This window comes from Nymphalis io, chromosome 19, assembly GCF_905147045.1.
Source record: "Nymphalis io chromosome 19, ilAglIoxx1.1, whole genome shotgun sequence".
In the NCBI taxonomy this organism is placed as follows: domain Eukaryota; kingdom Metazoa; phylum Arthropoda; class Insecta; order Lepidoptera; family Nymphalidae; genus Nymphalis; species Nymphalis io.
Window position 1 is genome coordinate 8,023,797 of NC_065906.1, and position 22,257 is coordinate 8,046,053.

The window sequence follows — 22,257 nt, forward strand, 5'->3', positions numbered from 1 at the left end:
TGCGTGATTATTTCTATGTGTCGATGTCTCAAAGGATTCATGTCTCATCACTCTCACTCCTAACCTGAACACTACTCTAAGCACACCAGTCGACGCCTGGTCCATCCTAAACTGAGGTACTCTTATATTATTGTAATAGTTCAAATGGTTACAAATGAAACATTAACAAAGTGTAATACCAAATGAAAAATGCTTACACTTGCTTAGCTATGGCCGGCCGTCGGCTCCGCGCGGTGCCACACTTGAAACGAAAGATGGTTTAAGATTCTGTACAATTCCGCAAATCAATTCGCAATTGCCGTTTGTCTATTGAGCCTTAAGTAAATATCATTAGCACTAAGATAGTTTTACTCGATTATCATCTCTTCTGTATTAAAATTATTGTATTATATACATGTCGCTATACATCTCTGTACAACTATCTATCTTATTGTGTAATATCTATATAAAGAAGCGATAAATGAATATTTATTGTTTGTATTCCTGTCGAACTAAGGATGTGAACTGAAACTGTCTCCGCGTGGCGGTGACGGCGGCCGGCTTCTACACGTTATAACAAATACATCAAGATATGCGGCGCACCCGAGCTGGCTGCCAAACGTTACTAGCTACGAACTTACGAATTGTGCTTTCAGTTTTTTGAAATGTATTACATTCTTACACCTGCAGTTCGGGGGCGAGCGTCGCATGCGCCGCGCTACATATATCTACGAATCAAACTAAGTATTCTTCTATAGTATAATAGTAATGTGTATGTATACTGTATGTTCGATACGGCGAACTGTAATGCGTGTGCAATGGCGGTGCGCGGACGCCGCGAGACGTCTTCGGTTGGGCAGAAGGTTCTATTGAGGGCCCTTTTTTATTCATTTCTTGTTTTTTTTTTGTAAAAAATCAACATTTCTGAAGGCACTTCTGATCGGACGAGGTGGCCCAGTGCATTTGTGTTTTGATTGTAGCCAAATAGTCTGTCTGTAATTTAGTCATCATTATGTTTTGGTAGATTTCGGTCTATTGTCTCTGCTGCCTTCAACTATTACGTCTGCTTGGGTGTGGGAAGATGTCTATTAGAGAGGATAGCCGTCGCGGGGCGTCCGCCTGCGGAGCGATCGTGTCACGAACTCCTTAAAATATTTCATCAGTAAATAGAAAAAGAATGCCAGTAGAATACGCGGTGTGGTTATATAGGATTATAGATATAATGTTTAAAAGTAGTTTTTACGGTCGCTAAAGTCGTGAATATTGTATGTATATTTTAGAAAATTAAATATGAATCGTGACGACTTCGAACGCTCCGCACATGCACATATGAGCGTTGCTATATTATGGGCCACGCATATTTCGGAATATAATATTTTATCTAACAAATAAACTTAACCCTAGGTCCGGTGCGGCGAGCCGCGCTGGTCCGGACGAACTGAATATCCTTTTGCCGAACGATGCCGAAATGTGGTAAATACAACTCAGGATGTTTACAATAATCGAAACTTAAGATGCGTAATTTTTTTCGAATTTGGTGTCAGTTTATTTTTATTCTATTGAAAAACCTGCACGAACATATAACCGGCTATCAGTATAAAAATAATGTTTAAATTCTTTGTTTGTGGATCGAAAAATAACCCTGCTCTATTGTACTAATCACTATGATTAACGTTAATTATTCCTAAAATAATGATGACGAGGTAAAGGTTGACAATTTTCGGCGACGCGAGGCGCCAAAACAAAAAAAGATCTCGGGAAATAATCAACAAAAAAACAATCTCCAAAGGTGAGGGAATGGGTAAGGGGGAAAAATTCAAACAAAATAAAAACAACGAAAAGTTCAAAACTTAAGCAGTTAATATATTAATCGTTTTTTTCCTTAAAGAATAAATCAATAAATGATTTTAAGATATACATAACTATAAAAACCATTTACGATAATACTTAATAATATAATAATAATTATATATAGCGAAATATATTATGTGCAGAAATAAAATTCTAGGTGACTTAAATTTTCTCTTACTCGTAACCTAATGAATTTTCTAGGAGAGCGCGGGCTGTGGCGTGGCGAGCCGCGCGCCGCACCACGCCGCTCGACGTCCAACGTACAAATTCAATTTTTAATAATTTAATTAAACTTCTTTTATTAATAATTTTGAATCTGAAGGCCTAAATGCGAGTGTCGTAAAATTTTGGTGTGCGAAACGATCGTCCAATGGATTTTTTTTTCAACTTTTAAAATTTAGTTAGCCGAAAGTTTTCGTGTGCGTCGAGTCGATGTGGCGTTCACTCAAGCTGTTCGAGGAAGTTCGGCGACTTGAAGTACTCGGGCACTGGATCGTCCAGCCGCGAGATCACCTTGTAGATGGACTTCTTCCAGCTCTGCTCGGCGTCCTTCCCGCCTTGGATGGCGCGGAAGAACTCTCGGAGCGTCTGCTCAACCACGTACCGGAAGTTTGGTGGAACCTTGAAAGAAAAATGATGTTGTTTAGCTGTTGACCACGACCTTTCATCACGAAGCATTCAAATACACAGTTTCGAAGATAGTGACATATTGTACAAAAGTCTTCCTAATTTAATTGATACTCACTTCGATATGATTATTTCTGTTGTAATGCAGGTTGAGCACTCTGTATAGTTCGGAGTCACCGGCTACGTGCAGGTCATCCGCTGTCTTCAAGCCCTCGCTGATGGCTTGCCGCGCGTATTTCTCCATTTGTATATAATAGAACTCCCTGAATCAAGAAACAATTTTTATTGTAATTGCATAATTCAAAATTTTCTTCACTTTATACTAATATATATTTTTTAAGGCCTTAATTCTAAGCGTTCAGCTTTAAGTTGTATCATTTTGGTAGAACTAAATACAAAACAATTCTCAGCTCTTCGTTGCAGTCGATCTATATCTATTAGTTACCGGGTAGGCAATGTACCTATGCTGTTTCCCCGTTATGGAAGCGCGTTACGTGTAGGCAAATTCACCTGCCGTGTGACACTTGACGGCACAATGAAAATATAAAAAGCTCTCGAAAGCCGTCGAGGGCGGAGAGGATTTGATTAGTCATTTTCGCTCAGTCCGCTTGTCGCGTTGCATCGCTTCGCTATCTTCGCTTCGCTTCGCTTACGAGAGCGAATCGAGAGTCTCGCGAGGCTAATTACTTACGAGTTTGCATTCAGACGGGCTAATTCAGTTTTTCGCGTCTCGTCGAGTGACGCGTTACTTTTGGAAAAATTGTTGCTGCTTTATGAAGGGTTTTAAGTCAGCTTTTTATTTCGGCTTGCGTATTTCAATTACGTTTCGAATCGTTCTCTTTCGAATTCACTTAGTACATGTTTATATGTACACGACGAAAATTTCAACCAAAAAAGTTATACTTTACTTAACATACATGCATTGCAACGTTCCGAATTTAAATAAAAGTCAAAATTTCATTTAAAGAAACGAGATTTAGCCGTTATGGATCTAAAAGGTTGATATGAAAGGTTTGCAAAAACAAATGTGGTATAAAAAAGGAAAGATAGCAGAGAATCGTGAAAACCCAAATCACTCAATAGTGAGCTATCAATCGACGCGGATCATCTCTAAGCCACTTGCGCGAGCGAGCGCACTCCAACCTCTCGCTCGCACATCGGGGTATCTATTATTTTTTAATTGGCACTCTGCGAGAGATTGCAGCCTTACTAATTGAGTAAGTAAATGAAGTGTCTTAATAATTAGATGTCTTTTTTAGCTAGAGAGAGGAGCTGTGATGTTTAGGTACTCGTGTCTACGCCTAGTCGTGTTTTCCTTAATTAGGATAGGGTAGGACTGATAAAATGATTTTGTGGAATGGTTGAACAGTTTGTGAAAACAAAACGTTAAGGCATTTACTATATCAATTCAATCAGAAAACTTAAATGAATTAATAAATAATAATATTAAAAAAATATTTATAACACAATAAAATCGAAAAAATATAGGTATAAATATTGGTGACTGCGATTGAATTTAATAGTATAAGTATTATATTAATTTGTTGTTTGGGAATTGAAAACACTTAAAAACTGTAATTATTATAAATATAAATGCTATTATCAGTATAAGTACATTCATATTTTTTAATTATTTAATGTCATCGATATCATAATTACGATGATAGCTGTTTTAACAGATGTTCAAGTTATGCTTTAGTATTCGATATGTAAGAGGTTGTGTCCTTTTAATTAGAAGTTATAAGTGTCTTGAAGTGATAGTTCAATGACCTATCGAGGTTCATTGGATTTCAATATTTTTTTAATTGAATTCAATATTATATATTCAAATATCGAATGCTATTGGATAATTTCTGATGGAACTGTTTTTACACGCAGCCATACTTTTGATTCGCTCACGGGGTCTCAACAAAGAGTTTTGATATAATAATTTTCAGACTTTTCGGTTTTAGTTTCTGTACTTTTTTTTTTAAAGAAAAAGAGTTCATTTGTAAAGTAATGACGCTTAAATCTAAGGTAATTTGTAAGCAGTTGATGTGCGTATCGATTATCGACCTGTGATATGCGGGTACTTTAAGTAGGTGACGCGAAATCATGGAACCGTATTCAAACGGGACTTTGTGAAACAAATGATTATCGAATAGCTAGCAGTAAGTACAGTGTCAGTATGTAAGTGTCCCGCTGCTGGGACTTTTATAGTAAGAAGACGGCTTCCAGCTTATTTCCAATAAGTCGCTTTTTGGGGGGTGGTGAATATACATGTGGGAGAATGACATCGTGCAGGTTTACGAGCATTCACAATCTATAGATATGATTCACATGACCCATCTCGCCGGAAACAGCGTCACATTAAATAAAACATCAGTCACATCAATGTGAAATAAAATCTTGTAAAACTTAAAACAATATTATCGCAATTTTCAACTTGAACGTGTTGACATCCATTTGGAATAAAAATGTGAATTAAAAACCGTTACTGTGTGAATCAGCTGTTGCTATTATGCACGCATTCGGCTTAACGAATTTTGGGTAATGTAAAGTTTGAAAGAATCTCTACCTTCTCCAAAGGAAATAAGGCGTGAATTCGCTTAATTATAAACAACGTAAGACTCGCGGATTTTTCAGACAATAGAAACATTTCAAGCGGGTTATCATCAACACCAAGTGATTTTCGACATTAAATTTTGGTAAATAAAATTCAATATTCCGTGAATGTATTTGTTGTCTATTGTCTACTAATTCTTAAGATATCGCATCTTGCGCCTACCTGGGGCTAACGTCTTGAATGCCATTGTTTGCTGAAGCCAGTTGGTGTTTTTTTGCGAAAGTTTCTTATATTTTGATAAAAACGGAATAGGGGTTCGAAGGATAACTTCCTTCGTCTTCCTTTACTTCGTCTGGAAGGAAATCAACTCTCATTGTTTAAAGGGATGAATAATTTTTATATTAAAAAAAATCTTTATAATCTGTATAATTACACATATTACTGTTAAGTGTACGTAATTACGAACTATTTTCTGATTGTGATGTTCCGATGTTGCTTTAAAATTGTTTTTTTTTTACTTAAATTACATTTTTTTTAATTAAAGAAGTACGCATTATAACACCAGCAAATATAAAATCCATTAGTGTAATATTAGCAATGATTTTACAAAACATTTTTCATAGTAATATAATAGTTCAAATTAATGTAAGAATTTTAACTCGTAAATTGGCGACCGCAATATAGGGTCGAAAGAAAGGAGAAATCTCAACTCTTGTCTTACTCTCCCCTCAAGAAACATTCGATTCCCGTGTGAACCAAACACTTACCATAGACTTGAGAAGATACGGGACGAATTTCCATTCATTTTTTTATATAATAGCTTCTTACGAAAATATTATTATTAGCATACCGAATTTACTTTGAAAACGTTTTATATAAAGAGATAATCTTATGATAACAACTTCATTTAATTTTGGTCAAATTGTTTTGGATTTTTCAAGTTCACTTCAAAAAACACGCAAAAAATTAACATTTAATTACAAGTGAAGATTTTGTTTTTTTTCTATGAACATAAGAAAGCTTAGTATAATTGCTAGAGACTAGTATTAATAAGATAGAAATCGTATCACACCTAACGTCCAGTCTAAAATGATCTTAACTCTGTATATTCCTAAGTAAGCCCAAGACGTTTGTGAGGGGACTGACTTATTGTTCATTTTTTTTTCTTTCTCTCATTGTTGACTCGTTCAGTGCGAATGTTGAAGCTCTTTATACTAAACTCGATTTCTTAGTTCAGCTATAACGGATTCTGTTTACATTTTTCGAACTAACTTGTTATTTTAAGCATTCTCGACTTCAAAAAGAAATGTAACGATATCTACATTTGAAATGTTTGTAAGAAAATTGATTTAAGGCAATTAAAAAAAGTAGTTTTTAAGTTATCATTTGTTTTAATTAAATTAAACGTAGAATTGGTCATTCGCATAAGGGTCATAACATCTTGGTTTCAAACGTTTATAAAAGCAGTGGTGATCACTTATCATCAGGTGGCCCATTTGACCGCCCCGCTTTCTATTTTATATATAAAAGCTTTATCTTTTGCGGTGTGTAATTTTAACATTATATATTTTTACGGGTTCTTTATAGTTAAATCGACTTTTTGAATCTGAAAATCTGAAATGTAGTTGCATGTTGAAATGATATGCCAGACAGATAGAATCATGACTCCGAAATGCTGGCAAGAGTCTACCCGAATAAATATAATTTAATTTTTTAATTCGTAGCCACTAGTTATATCAAAGATTGTATCCATGAATTAACTATTCAGCCACCGAAAAACTCTAAACTTTGTCAAAGCGTCCGAATTTTTGTTTTTAAATTTTATTTGATATTAAGCAAACGTACTGCAGTTTTAAATCATTTGATTAATAAAATAATTTCGATTTATTAATGAGACAATATAAATCGTCAATCACGATACACAGATTGGCAGATGTGCGTCCGCGACCCTATTCATAATGACAGGCCGGTAATATTGTTGCGGATAATAGATTTGCAGAATAGGAGAATAAGTTTTTTATAAACTAATATATAAGTTAAGCAAAAGTATGAATTTGTCCCTTTGGTAGGAAACTCTGCAGGTTTTATCTCTACTCTACTCTGGTTTGGTAAATATATATATATATATATATATATATATATATATATATATATATATATATATACAAATATAACAAGATACAAGACATATATAACTAGATTTTAACCCGCGACGTCCCGTTACTGATGGCTATGTCAGATCTTCATTTGTTTTAAATATTTAATAATAATAAAACGCCATGTATATAGATTAGATTTAAGCAAGTACCACCATAACTAAACGTTTTGTTGAATATGGGTCAGGTTGATGTATTGTCCATTAAGTTATTTCTTATTTTATATCCAAGTCAATGCGGGCGAATGTAGTTTTAAGATTTGCGTATCTGATATAAAATTTAACCGCATAATATTATAGATCGCGCATAGTAATAGTAGACCCAACACAACCGAGTTTTGTTTTAAATATTTTCTACACATTGAAACGTGTTATATTGTTTAGGCATTTTGTTTTATTATGATTTGTTAAATTAAAGATAAAAATTGAGCAAAAAAACTTAGGCCGTTTTAGTACCAAACAATGACCAATGTCAATACGTAACAAAATATTATTAGTATTATAAAATATTTATTCAATTTTAATCATAAAAATTGTCATAAACATAGCATTAGAAATTTTTGAATTCTATTAAAGTCATATGTATCAAAATTGTTGCCAGTTTTCTTATTTCATTCACGTCTGCAATGCGGGCTCACTGTGCGTGCTTGATAACTGGGGTAAGAACTTCTGCGATAGATACTAATTATGTTTTTTTTTAAACCGGCTTTCTGCTTATACTCGACATGAATATTGATTTTTTTTATCTATATTAATTGTCAAAAAAATATAATATACTCAGCGAAGTTTGTGATATAGCTATAAATATAAAAAAAAAAGATTTTAATTTGATTATCAATAAGTTTGAATAGGGCTAGATTTACTGGAAAAATAAAAATAGTGCAAAATAGTACAGATAATAAATAAAATTTGCAAGTTAACATTCGTTTAAAAATAAATAATGATGATTGTTATTGTAGCTATTTATTGATAGAACGGCGATGCTTATTGTCATCGATGCGCTATGCCCTTACTCATACCCTTCAAAACTTAATAATTTACGCGCTTAAAAACTATACATATACAGACAGTTTAAACTAAAGGGGTGCGTAACATTTGGTTCGAAACTGAAAAATAGTTTCCAGACATTTCCCGGTGACTTCACCAAACACTCATTTCGATCGTTGCCAAATACAATGGTTATTAAAACCTGATGCTCGGCTCATGATATGGGGAGGTATTACGTTATGTACTACATGCGCAGCTATGTACTGTGTCTGTGAGAGTGGACGCCGTCCAGCTTTCCTAGAGCACGGCAGAATGAGCCGATGCAGAGTAAGAAAACTTTTAGACAAAAAATAGTTTTTTTTTTATTGATTTTTTTTTTTCATTTTTTTGTTTTAATAAACCATGATGAGTTTACATAGAGCTTTTTTTTAAAAAAAGGAGTTATTGAAAGTAAAATAATAAAACAAAAACAAGCAATGTTAGTTTAAAGAATAACGTGCGGGAAAAGGTTGTAATTCGTTAAGCGAAAGTTCAGTAATATCTGATTGAAGAAGTTGATATCGAGGCGCATTTAAAATTGTAAAAAGTTTTGAGGAACGCGCCGCCTCTGTATTTTTGTTCTCTGTGTAAAAGTCGCACGGCGCTGTGCACACATGTACACGGCGCACACATAGGCACCAGTAAAAGCGAGTAAACTAATACCGGGCCGGATTAATGCTTCAGTTAGTGAAAAAACTTTTTTTCAGACTGCGCCGTCCGACACAGGGCCGCACTCAGACAAAGTTCAAAGGAAAATTATTAAGTCATGCGATATTACGTAATATGAAACATTATATTAAAAGAATTCGCTCGCACATAAAAGGTTGGGTATGTTAGCTTAAATTTTCACTGTCATTATGAAAATTTCGATGCTAAAAACATATTTTACATTAAATATACATACTGATATAATTGCCTTCTTCAAAGTATGCGTTAATTTTTTTAATACGTTAAAAATATTGGTTTTTAAAGCCATATGTATATACCACGCCATATCTGCCATATCTATCTCTATATATCAAATAATATGACATATGAAGTCGAAGTGGTACCAAACATTTATTGGTATAAATACTTAAAATAAAAATATATTGTTATTTCAGTTACCGTAATAAAACCGTATGGTACATTTCGTAAGTAGCATTCGACATGCGGGCTGTAGACAATAATCTATGCCTTCATACTAAACAACTTTCTCGCAAATAACTCCCTTATCGTATAACGGAAAATCCTATAACCGTATAATAGCTCCTTGCGTCATCATTATATTTATTGTTTGTAAATACTAGAAAAACATTTATTTATACATTTAAAGTATGAGGATATAAAACTATATTTACCTATTTCAATATTAACGTTTTATAACAATTATGTAAAAACTTCAAAGAGTTTTTTGAAAATCATATTAACATATGTATTAGAAAAGTATGCTTGAGTTGGTGAACTGCGTTGTGTTAATAAGTAGATCCTTTTTTGTCGTATTATATTATTCGTTTCATCATGCTAGGTTATATAAAAGTCCGTCAACGAGCGAGTGCGGACCTGGTTAATGACTCCCTCCTCGCTGACCTGCCTCTGTCTTGTACCCCACGCTTCAAAAGTTCAGCTCATTTGAGTGCTTGCGGAGATTTTATTACCCCAACTATACTCGGTATTAAAATTTCGAAAAAAAAGGGTTGAGCAGACGCGCGTTTAAGGGCCGCATTAAGCTGACCGTTCGCGGTTACTTGATTTCAGGATTAGTTCGCTAATTACTGTTTTGAGACAGTTTCAAAAACCAGTTCTGGACGATCCTTTATTTTTAGTCGCTCATGCTTCGTTTGAGTGCAGTCTACTAAAATCGAAAATTATGTGAGAGAGATGGCTTATTACTAAAGAATTATATGTGTACTTATATATAAGATACTAGTGTTCAAATACATATGCAAAATAAATAAGCTAACGAAATACGGATATTGAATGTTGAAAATAAATAAAAACTGAGTAATTTTAAAGGTAGTCTATAATGTACTTACAGAACTGGCCATTGATAACAAAAAAATACAGAAAAAAAAAGTTGATCACTTCAATAAATACGAAACCAGATGCGCGCGTACGTCATATAGATTTGTTTTATCGTGACGAATAGTAATCCGAGAATATGTTTTAATATGAAGGGTGTTGATCACGTGTCTAACAATAATTACTTTAGTGTTGCCAGGCGTCATTACGTCAAACCGCCTGCTTGCCATCGCATTTTCAGTTTTACTCAAGTTATTTCCCTAGGGTTTTTGTCATTGCCATTTATTACTAAGATTTCCGTGGCACGAGTTTTCACTTGAACTTATAATAAGTATTTTAATGTATTCACAGATGATCATTTCATTCCGACATAATGACTCGTTTCGTAAAAAAGATTGTGTTAACAGAAAAAAAACCGCGAGCCATTCAAAGCGAATATGTTTACAAATTCGGTACTCTTAAATAATAATTATATTCCATATTACATAAATGCTCAATTTATATATTCAAGTAAATCAAACAATAGTGTTTTTATATGCTGTTATCTAAAATGTTTTGTCCTTGTCGTATCCTTCTGTCTTCGCTGACCACTATCGTTAACAGCGGAAGTCGAGCAGCGCTGGCGCAGCCTTATCTCCCTCGGGAATGAAGTCAACGCGACCAATCATCTGAGATCTCTAACACTTGGACATTCTTATATCAATCGTTTGTTCAACCAAGTATCGGTGGGTCAAGTTTAGCTGGACGTACGCGAAGACAACTTGTTACATACCTATAGTTCACAGTATAAATGTTTTACAGTTATAATTGGATGTTTTATACGTCTTTGTTTTAATTGGAACGTGTTACTGAACTCCCTAAGGATATTATTATTATATTTCCTATCGGTTTAATGTGTTTTTGTTTAAAAATAAGCCATATTTGTAAATAAACTAATTGGCCTCTTATCAACACAGCATTTGTTGATAAGCTCACCTTATTAGTGACACATTTTTTTATTACAATAGTCGTAAGAAATCAGATTGATAGTTACAAGTAAAAAGGCGCGGCGTAGGCTTTATACACATGGGAAATTATCCAAGTGGCACTAAACGACAAGTCTCTGACCCCGCCCTAAGATGTAATTAATTAAGTAACAAATTCTTTAATACGACGCGGCAAAAGGAAAAAAAAGTGGTACATTTATATGAATATACGTATCATATTAAGCGCGCTTAACATTTCATTTAAATTATTGTCATTAACAAAAGAGGTTCGTTACGACTTTATCACTGGCCAGCTATCTCGGTAAAAAAAGAAAATAAAAGTCGCGTGACATCCAAGTTCCCGCCCAAAACTCGTGTGTCGTGTCATTAGAAGCGTATTAAGGTTTTTAAGGCACAGACTAATGAAAGAACGCCGCACCCGCTCCTTCGAGACCGCGGTAAGGTGCGCCTTACGATACAAATTTAAATATGTTAATATTTTAAAAATTAAATCAATTAAAAATATAATGAATTTACAATTTACATGGCAATATTTTTTAGTTTATAGCTTTACACTAGTAAGTCATTGCATGGATGTGTAGTGCATTAATGTAACAAAATATAATGATAAATAATAAAAAAAAACATAAAAAAATAATATTTTCTTTATTAAATGTAAAAAAATAATTTAAAATACTTAATAGCGATTAAGTTTTTACGCAGATAGTAAAATTAGTTCGACGAATCAAGGGTTTGGTGTGTGGGGTGATGTAATTAAAAATCGAAAGCCCCATCGAAGACAAGATAAGGTCGGTCGGAAGAAACCACCACTTTTCTAATTACCCTTTCATTAGTTGATGGATTCCTTACTCATGCTTTGCTTATGCCGTTATGTTGTTAGTTTACGCCGTGCTTTTGGCATTGTTTACTTTGAATTGACCTCGAATTTACTTTTTTTTCCGTAATATGTAAAAAATAGACGCTCAGTCCTAAATTTAAGATTCCTACGTGTTTTGTTTTACTTGTAATTTTTACGTATCTATGCCAAAGCAGGCAGTGAACATTGAACCCCCAAGCGTTTCGTAGCGTATGAGATAAGTGAAAATATTTTTTGTTCCTCAAAATAGACTGTGCATTTTCATATTTTTGTATAAAAAATAAAGTAGGCCACTAGATAACCGGCGCATCAGGCCCCTCACATCGCGCATTTCTTGATTACCGCGATAAGTACCCCGCCTTGCGTGTTTTAATTATATTATTAACGACATGGCCGGCGAAAGGCTAATATTTTATAATGGCTAGCGTATGCAATGATATGTAAATATTCAGCCTCGCCCCGTCACAATTAGGAGCTTCGTTGCGTGCGTGTTAACCTTAACTTTTGGAGGTAAAGACACGTTAAAACAGACGCGTGAAATTCTTTTAACAAGTTTTGTACCGAATGGAATCCTTCATTGCCGCCGTACGTCCAATGCTTTTTATTAACGACGTCGTTCTTTTATAAGACGTGAGAGCCCGAGTGACGAGTAATTAGCAGCTTTTTAGAAGAAAAACTACTCATAAGCTTCCTCGAAAGGGTCGTATTAATTACTGGAGGTGCTCGTATGAGCGTGGCGCGATATAAATGGCCGGCCACTTGGCGCCCTAGCCTCCGCAGGCCTTATTAAAATGTTAACACGTAAATTAGACTCCACGGTTGCAGCGTATTAGCCAACCAATTAAATTTTAGAAGCAGCGCATACAATGCAAGGTGACTTCGCGTCTACGTTCGAGGCATAACAGAAGTCGCGAACCCTATGCTTAGATCCGCAATATTTTCTTTACACTTGGATAACGTTTTGAGTGCTTCAATATTAAATTGCGCACTTAAGTTTTTAATTACAAAAAAATTAAATATTGAACTAAATATGTACGAAGCGAGTTAGCACGGTAAGTTAAAAAGGCATATCAAAATTGCGACGTAAGGTTGGCAACATTTCCGTTTCCGACCGTGAGAGTCCTTGCATATGAGAGATTTTATTCTCAGTTGAATTAATTAAAATATTCACATTTGATATAAGTAATTCTAATTAGTGGTGAACTTATTACTTTGTGCGATTTCGTGTTCGGTTGAATGAATCACGATTTAAGCTAGGTCTGATTGCGAAGTATATTATTATGGTTTAAATGAAGTGCAGGCTCTAAAAATGTAATTAAGTCGCATAATGGGAGATTTTGCTTTAATGCAGGACATCAGTGAGAGGTGTTGCGAGTCGCGTCAGGTCGCTTGTGTGTGACGCGTTAAAAGGTTTGAGGCTCGGTTAGTCTAAGTGCAGACCCTCACGCTACTAGTTGGATGTGTGTAAAGATTAATTGGAGTGTTGCCTATTCTAACAATTTACGCCTTCTCTGACGGGCCGGCCACAGACCACTTCTGCGCAACTTAATTAAGCGAAATAACTTAAACGAGTCACCGTTGCTAATTAGTGCTATCGTCGTCGGCTAATTCTACGAGTGACTCTTTGTTTGCAAGCTTGCGTTTCTTTGAGTTGCGCGCCAAAGAATTTGTCTTTGCATCGACTTTGACTGAAGGATGTTTGTTTTGCCCCGAGCCTGTAAAGATTCTAGAGCTAATTTTGAGAAATACGCAAACTTTGACAACAAAAAAGTTTTTGCAGTGGTTTTTTGATTGCGTAAACTGTCCACAAAATATACCATGTCCATAAACACGTAATTATATTTGTATCAGATATAAGGTTATGGTTTAAAAAATGTTAAAAGAGATGTTTAGAAGTTTCGTTTACAATTCTTACTCGTAGTTTGTTTGCCACTTAAAAGACTAGAGAAATCGGCTTAAGGCGCTTACACGCGCGACAAAGCGACTAAAAGACAAGGAGCTCTCGCCGGTAGAGCACTTCAAGCGAGTACGTCAACAAGTGGCCAGTTGTGCAGCCTCCTTACCTCCTTGAATATCTGTGTATGCCCTTACGGCGTTTTTAAGATTTTTGCGAGAATACTACAACATTTATCAAATGTTTCGAGTTGTTTTCTTTTTTTTAAATGTATGAAAGGCGTTATAAGCTTATGAGTACTACTGTAACTTTGAAATAGCGACATTTTTTTTAATGTACTTTTTTAACATCGTTTATCAGTTATCTCATTTGTCGGGCGATATATATTGCGCCAGAAAATATTAAAATTTATATTTATTTTTATTACGGTTCGCTCATTAGCGTAATCTTAGATGTTGTAACTAAATCAGCCAGTTATAAAAATATAACAACAAATTAATTCTCGACTTGATAAATATATATTTTTAATTGTTGTAGGAACCTACTTCAATTGTTCTGATTAATAGTATTGACTTGCATTTTAATCACTATTCATAATGCTGTAAACAAGTAAAATATTTTAATTATTTTAATAACTGACTGCGATAGCAAGTTACATTAATTTTCATCAATTGTCTGCAAATCTTTAGCGGTTTTACAATACACGACATTTTAAGCAATGTTTGTTTACAATTAAAGAAATATAAACAAAATGATGTGATAATACATTGATGTGTTACTGGTCAGTTTTATAATGCATTCGTAACGATTGGATTGGAAAGATTTACAGTAAATATACATGTAATAGAGTGACATTGAGGACAGTGTACACAATCGAAGACTATAAATTTAAAACGCCATCAATTCGCTGTCTTGGACACCTTGGTTTGTAATTGCCTTCCGTGTACTGACCCTCACCCTTTCAGTTTTCCTTTCAGATGTTTATCGCAAGGAAATGGCCGTTTTCCGTCCACAATGCAACCATTAAGGGACAATACAAATGGGGCTAGTTGTGTTTCAAATGTTTTAATATTTCTTTCAGTATTTTAAAAGACTCACTTTATTTTTTATCTTTAGTTTGACGAAGGATTAAGCAAACATGTTTTAAGCTGTAAAAGATATTGAAGTATGCACGAATTAAAAATAAAACGTTGGCTTAATTCGACGAATAAATGCTACCTGTACTTTATACTTTTAATATATATTTCTGATTTAAATATTCAAAAGAAAAACGTAATACTCTTTGTTTATGTATACATGTCAATAAAATAACTAATATGTTATTAAAAATAACAAAATATAAACATGTTTTCAAACGTCTTAGATAAAATTAATTAACGCTAAGTTTTCTCGTGGTTACTATACAACATCGTACATACATTTGCTTTATCTTACGTTACCAGGAAAACTTACGTCCATTATTATATAATCAATAATTCCGTGAAATACATACACACTAGAATATTATGTATGTAAGTGTGAATAATCTTATCAAGGCTTTTACAAAGTTCTGGTATTATCTACTTAGATAATGATAATACTAGCTTGAGATATAAAAGCTGTTATATGAACTATATATCAAACTCGATGGACGGACGTTTATCGACGCGTGCGACCTTATTACTTTAATTACATATATAGTTACTTTCATTAAAATAAGATTCTATAAAAATTTATATGAAATTTAGATTTTTCGTATTACTTGTGAACATTTTGTGTGAGAGTAATTTTTGCACGTCTATGGCATAGCTTTTTTTGATTGATAAAAATTTCAAATCTTCAAATTAAAAGATAATAATTTACGTTAAATTGATTATAAAACATATCAAAACATATATTCTATTATTTTACTAATAAAATCGTCAACTTTACTTTGTTTTAATATTATAATAGCAATTCTTAAAGCAGAGCAGAACTAATTGGATGTGGGCGGAGTTGCATATACTCTCAATGATTAAAATACATAATTTAAATATAGATTTCTAGACATAATCTATAAGCTTCATGTTACTAAATATCTATGAAAATATGTCGCTAAATTATATAGCTTTTTGTATTGTGTTCGTAGACTTTGTTTCTCTATAAATTGATACGATAACATCGAGTGTTTCGGCATAGGGTTAGAGATATGCAAAGAAGGGGAAGTATGTGTTATCACATAAGCACGGGCGATGGCAGGTGTCCCTTATCAATGGTTTGATAACGCGAAAATTAGTTGAGTATAAATCAATACCGGGCCACTTTTACGTTACGATGACAATTTTATTTCATTCGTTATTTTTTCTAAGAATTTTATATAAAATCCCAAACCATCTGAGTATTTTATATATTTGTTTGTAATGATAATTTTTTTTTATTGATTTTAAATAATTACCGAGTTATATAATTTCATAATTTGGTTCCTATGGACTGAATGAAAACTTATACTGACCACAAAACATTATACGTGAATTTAAATTGTCAAAATATACTTTTTGTTTCGTTTTCGAAACAATAAATAAGTAATTTCAGAAATTATTTAAAGTCATTTCAGTAAAGCTATCATTATGAAACCGACGTTTGCGTCATATTGTCGCCTCTGTATTAAATTAAAGACTAAAAATTGCGTAGCACTTAAGGGGAAGGAAATTATATACAATTTCATCATTGTTTCTTCCTTTAAATCTACTCATAGGTGAGTTAACTTATTAAATATATAATATAATTATTTAATATATAAAATGTATTTGTAAATAAATTTTATTATTACATTATTCATATATTTTATTAAGTTTGATTCGATCGATAAAGCAATTATTAAATAATGAGTATTTAACCTAAAAACTTTTTCTGTATGTAATTTATTTTTTATTTATTTTATAAGAAATTTGATTACATTTAATATGTAATGATTAATTTTGTAATATCAATCTCTGCGTTTAATAAAATTATCGTTTTCGTATCCAATAGAACAGGGAGTGACCCTTTCTGTAAATTTGTTAATTAGGAAATAGTGAGTTAGAAACCCCTTCTAGCGTAATTCGCACGATAATCGAAATAGTAAATAGTTTATGAATAAAAGTATTTTTAAGATTTATTTGTTTATATTTAAGAAATATGAGTTTAAAAATAACAATTTAAAGCATTTTTATTAAATTGTTTGCCTCTTATCTAATCTTATAAATCCCAGAAAACGATATAAAACCTTAAATCCAAAATAAGATTAATGTAAGTAGATAATTTATTAAGTGGCTTAAGATATTTATACCATTACTTAAAGTATTACTTATTTACTTATCGCTTAGTATTAAGGCCTTTAAATATGGTTCAAAAATAAAATGATCACTTACCTGAAGTTTGAGAACCATTTGACGAGCTGTGCTGTATTGTTCTTGTTAAACTTGATATCTGGGAAGTACATCTTGAGGACTGCGGAGCTCGGGTAGCGCACCCAGAAGAACATCAGCTTGGCTTTGCGGAGATGCATCGGCGTCAAAGTTGAAGAGTACACCGGAGTTAAGGATTAAATTGGCAAAATATCACAAAACAAATCAATTATTAATAATATCAATAATGACTTAAGATTTTTTTTAAATTTCGTTTTAAGTTCTGATCCAAGGAATCGGGATTGAGGAAAAAGGTTGCGTTAAATCTGATTATATCCCAGTATTACGTAGACCGATTGAAGCACCGCAAGTTCTTAATCCATTTGCATCTAATCTTATAACAAACCTTAGCAGATATCTATAGTGGCGTCTGTATGTTATATTGATACGTAATATAAAATACAGAAATTATTTTTTTCCTTTTAATATATTCTTTCATATAAAGACATAGAGTTCAGTCTTGCAGATCTGAGTCTATAATAACGAGTTACAGCACTCTGTAAGTCGATGTTTAATTAAGTTTACGGTTATTTCCTTCATGTATAGGTGGGCGATAGAAAAATACAATAAAGCGTAGAAACCACAACACTTGTGAGGCTTCAAGAATCGTATAATGTCTACTACTGGGAGGAAGTAGGTGGCAGTCGTAAGGTTAAACAATACAGTAACAGAAATAAGATATCTGTGGCCGATTACGACCGTCGCGACGAGAACTTAATAGCTTGAAATTTTAAAGCGAATTTATACTTAGAATTATATATTTTTTATTCTATTTGAAAAGGATATAGTAGGCTGAACCCCGTCGTAAGGCAAGTCGGTCGAGTTGCAGTCTGAGTGCGGGTCCTGCGCATCCATGTGATGCGGATGGTGCGGCGCGGCAGCATGATGCGGCACGTGCGGGTGGTGAGGGCGCAGGTAGTCCGGGGACAGCGTTGCCAGGACGCGATGGTGTACAGAGTGGACCATCGAGTTTGGCAGTGGTGGCGAATCCCTCTCTGGCGCTGGAGGTGATCGTGCCAAGCCACCGCCCGCCCCGAAAAACGGAGAATACGGCGAAAATACTTGACTTTCATGTAGCGATGGATTCGGTATCGCAACTGATGTTGGCAGATTTCCCGTTAGGAATGGCCGCGGTGACGGTGACTCGGGAAACTTGCTTTCCGGCGACTGTCCAACTCCTTCACCCAGGATCCTGCTTACAGTTCGTGGGGTGATGCGCGTGTCAGTCACCTTATGTCTCTTTTTCTTTGGAGTGACCACGAGGCTCAAAGGCTCTGATGGGTCAGGGTTCTGTTCCCGATCGAATTGTCCATTCATCGGGACGAAGTGAGGCTGTAGAGGTTTCTGCGGTGCCTGGAAAATGCCTGTCGGAATCCGCATGTGAGCACCGTGACCAGGCCCACCCGCCTCAGCGTGCAACGGAAACGCTACACCTCCTGGAGCACGGGGGCCATTCATATGGTTCATAAACATCGGGTTATTCGTTATAAAAGGAACGCCGTTAGGCGCGCCAGGGTGATGGACGGGTTGGTTACCTGACATTTGTCCAGACGGTCTCTCAGGCATCTTCGGTGTCGGCGACTTGTCGATTAGTCGAGTAGCTCTTATTAAGTCCTTGTTCAGTTGTTCGGCTGCGGCCGCTGCTGCTTCGGACTGTTTACCCATTATTCGCCGTTGGTGTACAAAACGTGTCACTATAGAATCTATGAGGCTCGTTAACGAAGCTGTGATTTCACTTTTCAAAACTTCTGCCAAGCCCTCTAGATCTGCACCAGACACTGGTCCAACTGACCCTGAGTTACTACGTAATGCATCTAGACGTTCTGCTAATTCGGATGATAAAGGAGGCTTAGGAGTTTGACCCATTTGTCGATGCTGTGGTGAGTGTTGATTCGACTGCGGTCTTTGTTGTTGATTATTTTGTTGTTGTTCACTTGCCTCTTTCATTCGCGCTTCTTGTTCTAAAAACAATTTTTGACTAACGTTAAGATACATAGCAGCTGCGTTGTTAAGATGTTGATGAGTATGTGGTGGATGCATATGATCTCCGGGGGGCAGATGTGGCATGAGAGGTAAGGTCCCATTGAATCCAGGTGGAAGGTGACCATGAGCTACAGAGTGAGCTTGAATCTTTGCAGTCATCATTTTGCTCATAACCTGTGAAAGCATATTCGGTGCAGCACTATTAGGTATCGGTGGGGGCACTTCTTTGACAGGTGAAGGGGGTTCTGATTTAGGCAAAGGATCATCGTTTTGTTCTACATCACTAGAAGCACCATCGTTATCAATCGTCTCAGATTCTTGACCCATTCTATTGCACAATTGCAAATATTTTTCTTGCATTTCCGCTAACTGCTCTTGCATAGTTCTTAACTGAGTTTTTAAAGCATTCTTTTCTACAATCTTTTGATGAATAGGTGGGCGCTCACCATCGTCTTCTGAATCATCTGACACTGTTTGTGCACTACTGCCATGGCTGGTACCATAGCGCTCTGCTGCACCATCGTGTTGCTGGGGATGATATAATTTTCGTTTTTTGCAGCCATTCACTTGTGGTTGTTGCGGCGCAGGGCTAGCACGCATTGTCGACACAATATTTTCTACACGAGCACGTTTCACATCAAGGGGTCGTGGTGAAGAGCGTTGAGCGTCACTATCACGATCCTCCGGTTCCGATTTAGGAGCGAGCAGTGGTTCCGATGATTGTTGATTCGGTGGTGGTGAAGTTCTAGAGTCACCGGCACTGTCCAACGTCAACAAGGCATCGTCAAGGTCTGGTCGCGAATCCCTCGAAATGGGCCGTTCTGGAGACCGTTTCTCTTGTTTTGGTTCGTCATTATTATTATTTGCAAGTACGTTGTTATTATCCGGGGAGAGTCGCATCAGCTCTTTTTTTCGGCTTTGGAGGATGTCGCGAAGAACACGGTCACGAAGCATGTCTCCGCTAGTAGCTTCATCACTGGCATCCTCTTGCCTAGGCGCGCGGCCTAATAATTCATTTAGCATTTCGGCCGGCGCGTAGCAAGGACCGAAAAGGCCGAAGTGCTGGCGACCCTCAAAGATGGCGCCGTAAAGTCCGCCACTCATGTGTGCGGCGCGCGCGGGCGCGAGTCCGTTCGTCGCGAGAGTTGAATAAGAATTGCGTGGCTCACCGGCGTCCACGCGCTGTCTGACGCGTTTCTGTTTCTTCAGTAGTTTATCCGAGTAGGGCGCGTGTGAGTCGGCCTCCTCCTCCGATGACATCATAGGCGAGGCGGGCCACAATTGGCCGGACGGGCGGCGGGCTGGGCCCCACCGCGCTACTCGAGCCGCATCGCCCGCTCTGCAACATGGAGGGGAGCGCGATCAGCACACCTGCTCGTGCGACGTGCGGCGCGCGTCCTATCGCACTGCCTTGCAATGTCTTAGAGCCCTTAACTCGATTTAATGTTTTTCCTATTCATAAATACTTATATGGGTTTTAAATGAGAATTTATTGAATACAAATAAAAAATAGTAGCTACTTTCCAAAATTACACGTAGTTTCAAAAAAAATATTTTTCAAGAAGTCAATATTTAGCATACATATCATCCATCGAAATTACTTGAACACTAAACACTCGCACATTATACAAAATTAGTAGGTAGGTAGGATATGAAAATAATTTGCCTATTTCCGTGTTTGAATAGAGATAGTTATCAAAAAATCGATAGCAAATTACCTAGGTGCTACTGGCAATAACCGATACGCGTACAAATTAAAGAGAGTAGGTCGAAATGATACCTTACGACTCTCTAGGAACACACACGTCTTTGACATCATACTGGAACAAAACTCCGAAAAGACGCTCTCGCAGGCGCTCATTGTTTTATTTGCGCAGTGTATGTTTATACATGGCTTGTATTTAATAGTCTTTATGTAAGTATGTCAGAGCAGAATAGGTATTTGAAAGGTAGTTACGGTAACAGCATGTGAAAATACGTGCTGCGAACATAACAAAAGGCCGAGCGTATGTATCAACCGCATTAATTTCTTTTGGAGCGTGACTTCGTATTCATGGAGGACAATGAATCTAAAAATGTCAGAAATAATTCTGTGAGACATGCGGTGTTATCGCACGACTCCATTAAAACACGACACGATATCATTACAAGTGAATTATACTTTGTCAGGTGAAATATATGTAATATATATTTTAATATTAAGTATATAGAGCAGTCTAATAAGAATAAGAATATTTAAATAATTCTTATTGGCTTGCAAGTTCTTTAGGAACAATGTTATACTTCAAAATACCTCTAGATTGTCATTACCTAAATCGTATTTCCCACACAATATTATTCATTTTACCTAATACCCTCCAAATATTAAAATATATATAGACAGAGTCGTATAAGAATTTCCTAGAGTAAATTAAATTTTCATTTTTTTTATTTATTATGGTTAGTTGCTTTCAACTGCTTATTTAATAAAGGCTATGTGTATTTTTTCGTGTATATATTGAGGGTAAAAATAAAAATATTATTTTCTTGTAATTTAAAAGAAATGCTATTATAATGTTTTATACAAAATTAAATCTTCAAAGAAATCATAATTTCGTCTAGAATATGTTCAATTAAGTAATAACATACAACAATATGATGACTTATTTTTAGAATAGAATAGAATATGCTTTATTGTACACCAAAAGTTACAGAACCATTTTAAACACAAATACAAAAAAAAAAACGAAAACTATTTTGTACAAAAGGCGGTCTTATCGCTAAAAGACTTTTATTAGACTTACTGCTCTTAATATGTTATATGATAAAGGTAATTTTTATTTTTTCTAGATTTGACAGTCATTATTTTAATCGAAAATAAAATCTATTTAAAGTTGTGAATTTGCGTAGGTCGGGTTTATAATTTTTTGATATTTGTATATAGGCATATAAAGATGTGTACAGTATAATA

The 22,257-nt window shown here is 35.2% G+C and overlaps 1 protein-coding gene across 2 annotated transcripts; it reads right to left on the bottom strand.

The window, feature by feature from the left end:
- Window positions 1-1,819: 1,819 nt before the first annotated feature.
- On the bottom strand, window positions 1,820-20,570 carry LOC126775939 (homeobox protein prospero). 2 transcript variants are annotated; one of them, XM_050498138.1, is made up of 5 exons: window positions 18,860-20,570; window positions 18,111-18,688; window positions 17,289-17,443; window positions 2,576-2,720; window positions 1,820-2,451 (listed from the first exon to the last, which is right to left on the bottom strand). In XM_050498138.1, the coding sequence occupies exons 1-5, from the start codon at window positions 20,568-20,570 to the stop codon at window positions 2,272-2,274; spliced, it is 2,769 nt and encodes a 922-aa protein (XP_050354095.1). In that variant the 3' UTR covers window positions 1,820-2,271. The 2 variants fall into 2 exon arrangements, with proteins under 2 accessions (XP_050354095.1, XP_050354094.1); XM_050498137.1 differs by having other exon boundaries at window positions 18,111-20,570.
- Between the last annotated feature and the right edge of the window lie 1,687 nt (window positions 20,571-22,257).

Bases quoted from the DNA above. Each gene is read 5' to 3' on its own strand.
- LOC126775939 (XM_050498137.1), bottom strand. From the start codon at position 20,570: ATGATGTCATCGGAGGAGGAGGCCGACTCACACGCGCCCTACTCGGAT. The intron at 17,444-18,110 runs ATATCCTTTTCA...ACTCCGGTGTAC, and splicing joins ACGACGGGGTTCAGCCTACT to TCTTCAACTTTGACGCCGAT. The intron at 2,452-2,575 runs GTGAGTATCAAT...TTTTCTTTCAAG, and splicing joins ACAGAAATAATCATATCGAA to GTTCCACCAAACTTCCGGTA.